Source organism: Corticium candelabrum, chromosome 9 (assembly GCF_963422355.1).
Source record: "Corticium candelabrum chromosome 9, ooCorCand1.1, whole genome shotgun sequence".
Lineage (NCBI taxonomy): Eukaryota > Metazoa > Porifera > Homoscleromorpha > Homosclerophorida > Plakinidae > Corticium > Corticium candelabrum.
The window spans coordinates 5623903-5627517 of record NC_085093.1 but is presented as its reverse complement, the minus strand read 5'-3'; the positions used below and the strand labels follow the sequence as shown (position 1 = coordinate 5627517).

At 39.6% G+C, this 3615-nt stretch overlaps 1 protein-coding gene across 1 annotated transcript in view; it reads left to right on the top strand.

The window, feature by feature from the left end:
• Positions 1-2286, top strand: part of LOC134184703 (dual specificity protein kinase shkC-like) — a 2999-nt gene extending 713 nt beyond the window's left edge. Inside the window, exons 2-6 of the mRNA XM_062652449.1 lie at positions 1-308; positions 364-527; positions 584-630; positions 695-838; positions 2186-2286. The exon at positions 1-308 is cut by the window's left edge and continues 8 nt beyond it. Coding sequence (XP_062508433.1) covers positions 1-308; positions 364-527; positions 584-630; positions 695-838; positions 2186-2286 — 764 coding nt within the window. The remainder of the gene's footprint in view (positions 309-363; positions 528-583; positions 631-694; positions 839-2185) is intronic.
• Positions 2287-3615: the final 1329 nt, after the last annotated feature.

Sequence of the window (3615 nt, the reverse complement as noted above, 5' to 3'; positions counted from 1 at the left end):
CCAGCTTATTGAATGAAGTAAGCATCCTTCTTCGATTGAAAGAATGTCCGCATATAATAAAGTTGCTGGGTGTATGCATGGACTATGGCCATTATTCAATCGTAATGGAGTATGTTGACAACGGCAATCTAGAGGACATGTTACTCTCAGATAGTAAACATGATGAAATTAAAAAATGGAGTTGTCGCCTAACAATGAGTCTAGAAATTGCAAAGGGGATGGATTTTTTGCATAATCTTGATCCTGCAATTTTGCACAGGGATCTAAAAACAGCTAATGTTTTAGTCGATCGAAATTATTCTTGCAAAGTGAGCTCCAAGGTTATCAACATCATTACTGTTGTATAAATGTCTATTGTGAAAGATCATCGATTTTGGTCTGTCGACCATGCGGGGAATTTCAAGACGTTCGGCTATAATACAATCTAACAGCAGCTCGAAGAGATGGGGAACTGTGGCATTTACTGCCCCCGAGGTATTCGCAAACAAAATAAATAAGGAGCAAGAAAGAAAAATGGATGTTTATTCGTAAGGTTCTAAGTTTCACTGTGAATTATGGTAATTTAATGCATTGCTATACACAGATTTTCCATCATATTATGGCAAATGAAAGAGAGGAAGCCACTATATGGTTTCTTTGTTAATTATCATTAATTGTTTTAGAGTTTAATTAAAAGTATTCAATTTTGATGTAGATGGCGTTGAAATTGACGTGATACGAGCGAATGTTATCTCAAAGGATAGACCTGCCCTGAGTGAGGATGACTGCTGTCCAGGCTTTCGACATTTAATAATTCGTTGTTGGGATGATCAGCCTGACGTCAGACTAGAATTTGCAGGTCAAAATACATAACTGTATATTATCCTAGTTTGTGTGTGTGTGTGTGTGTGTGTGTGTGTGTGTGTGTGTGTGTGTGTGTGTGTGTGTGTGTGTGTGTGTGTGTGTTGAGCTGTAGCTCAATTTGTTAGAGACTGCATTTGCAGTATGAAAACATCCAGGACCTTGCAGGTTTGCAGGTTCAAGTCACAGTGATGGCCAGCTATGGCGTAATTTCCCGATTAACCTTATATCTTCTGCATTTTTAATGCCCGGATATTAGCAGACATGCACTCGGGTATACGGTCATTCGTAAATGCAAGAACAAATTACAAAATGTAGAAGGTCACGCAGCACAAGTAGACAAGCTTACTAAGCATTTGGTGACCATTTTCCATGTCGGATTCGATGTACAGACATGTTCAGCATATCGGCATGCTCATCAACATTTACATGTTTTTGAAACTCCGAACGTGTCTAAATGTACCTGAGCAATGTTTTCGCGGAGTTTTGCTTGGTCTATTGCCGTTCAAGCACGTTTTGGCATCTGTAATCAGACCATTGTTTTACATCCAGTGTAGGGTAGTGCCTCCTTTCGGAAGCCAGTAGTGGTGGGTTGAAATCAGTCTGTCGTTCTCGGCCACACTGATGTCAATGGCACCCAAATATTCTAGCGCACGTTACCAATGTGTAACGTGCTCTAAATTTAACATTTTTGTACAAATTTAACTTTTTTTGTACAAATTTAACTTTTTTATATCCATGCAACACAATATTTAGTTAATATTAATGCACTACAAACTAGTGTGCGCTATTCTAGTTACAATAGATACGTACTATCTTGTATTCTCATTGTATTCTAAATAAACGAACTGTAGAACATGTGTGTGCGCTCTTCGATCAGCAGCTCAGCCCCTCTTTTAAAGGGCCCTAGTTTGGGATTGTCGCTTGCTGCTCGTCATGGAAATGGTACTTCCAGTGAATTGGATACGAGTACTGGGTTTTAGAAGCCATACTCTTACGATGCGATGATTGCTCGTGCATTGAAATCTTTTTTGTATGTTTAAATAATTAATTAAATTGACTAATAATAATACGAACTTAGACGAATACACACATGCACACATGTAGTTGTACATGTGTTCAGTAATGATGTAGTCGTTATTGTAGAGTTTTGTAGAAGTATACATTGCAGAAATTTCCAAAAGATAATTTCAAAACCTAACGTATGACTGAAAAGATTCTTTGATTGAATTATTGTGTGAATTCTTGTTATGTTGTTTCTGCTGTGTATGAAATCTCTACAATAACTACTAGATCGTATCATGGACACATGTGTGGGTGAGTGGTCATCTGTATATGTGTACAGAGTTCAGACCTACTCACTGCGCCTTCAGACGTGTCCGCTACGCCTCCTACATACTGGCTAGACATATTTTTGTTCATACCTGTGGAACGTTTATAGAGTGATAATGAGGGAGCAGTTGGCAACTTGGTCAATCACGAGTCTCTAATTGGATACCTATAGTATTATAATTGGATTTGTTGCCTGTAATAGTAATGAGAAACACTTAGTTAAGAATGTAATCCATACCCTACTATCAGTTTGCCAGAGGCTGAGCTTCAGTCAGTACACTATAACAGTACAGCAAAAGCGAACTGTTTACAAAAGATATCCTAAACCACTCCCCCAAATCAGCATAATTTTTCTTTCAGAAATTTCCACAGATAACACTATGTGCCACGCGTACATACCAGACTCCTGTGCTATGCCCATACCGCTATGCCCATACCGCTACGCCCTCAAAACAATCCTGGCTAGAACTCTGACATATTTATACATATAGTATGCAGACCTGTAGCAAGCAAGTCAAAAGTGGTCCGGTGTAACGTGTGCTAACAAGCACGTGTAAAGGTAGCCTCGTAGTTCAACTGCGCTGTGGAGCTGCAAAATTTGTTTGAAAGTTTGTGACTACCTCGATCTAGTCGACAATTGCAAAGTGTGGAGTTTGTTTGTATGTGATCAATAACGTAAGCTGTCTTTTTACTAACTACACTAATACCTCGGTTATCCGGGCACCATCTGTAACTGGGAAATATCCGTATCTCAGAGGGTAAAAACCACATCGATAGTGGGTCATCCAAGAGAGAGAACTGTGATCCACGTACAATACACCGCCGCTTGGTGACAGTCAGGTCATCTGCACTGAACACGTGGCAACTGATCTTTTCTCGATCTTTCCAAATGTCTCCAATAGTTGACTTCGGCATTTCAAAAATCTCAGCTACACAACGCTGATACTTCCCTCTCTCAATTTCTCTTATGAGTTCTATCTTTTTCACAAGTATGAGGTCAGACTGCTTTTGCTTACTGGTCGCCATTTCCGTGGATGCTATATTGCACATGTTTTCGCATGTGATCACTGGGACTGCCCGGAACTTCGAGAGCCGGATAACCGAGGTACTAGTGTAGATTACTTATCTGAAATGGAAGTAGATGAAGTAGGCCTGGTAAAAGTTCACTGGCTCCTACGGCACTGGTATGTGTATATACACAGTAGACATGCACATATTGTGTAATATGAATAGCCGGTAGACATGTGACAGTCTTCCATTTTACAGAAACAAATTGTTGAGCTTTTCCTCTGAACAAAGTGCAACACTACTTTTGTGTCGGCCCCAGGTTTGGAAGTCTGTTTCCTACACGTTGTTTTTAGGTACAAAACCGCAAATAGACCTTCAAGTGACCTGTATGTGATGAATTAATTCCACAGCCTGTCTTTATGTATAACTTAGATC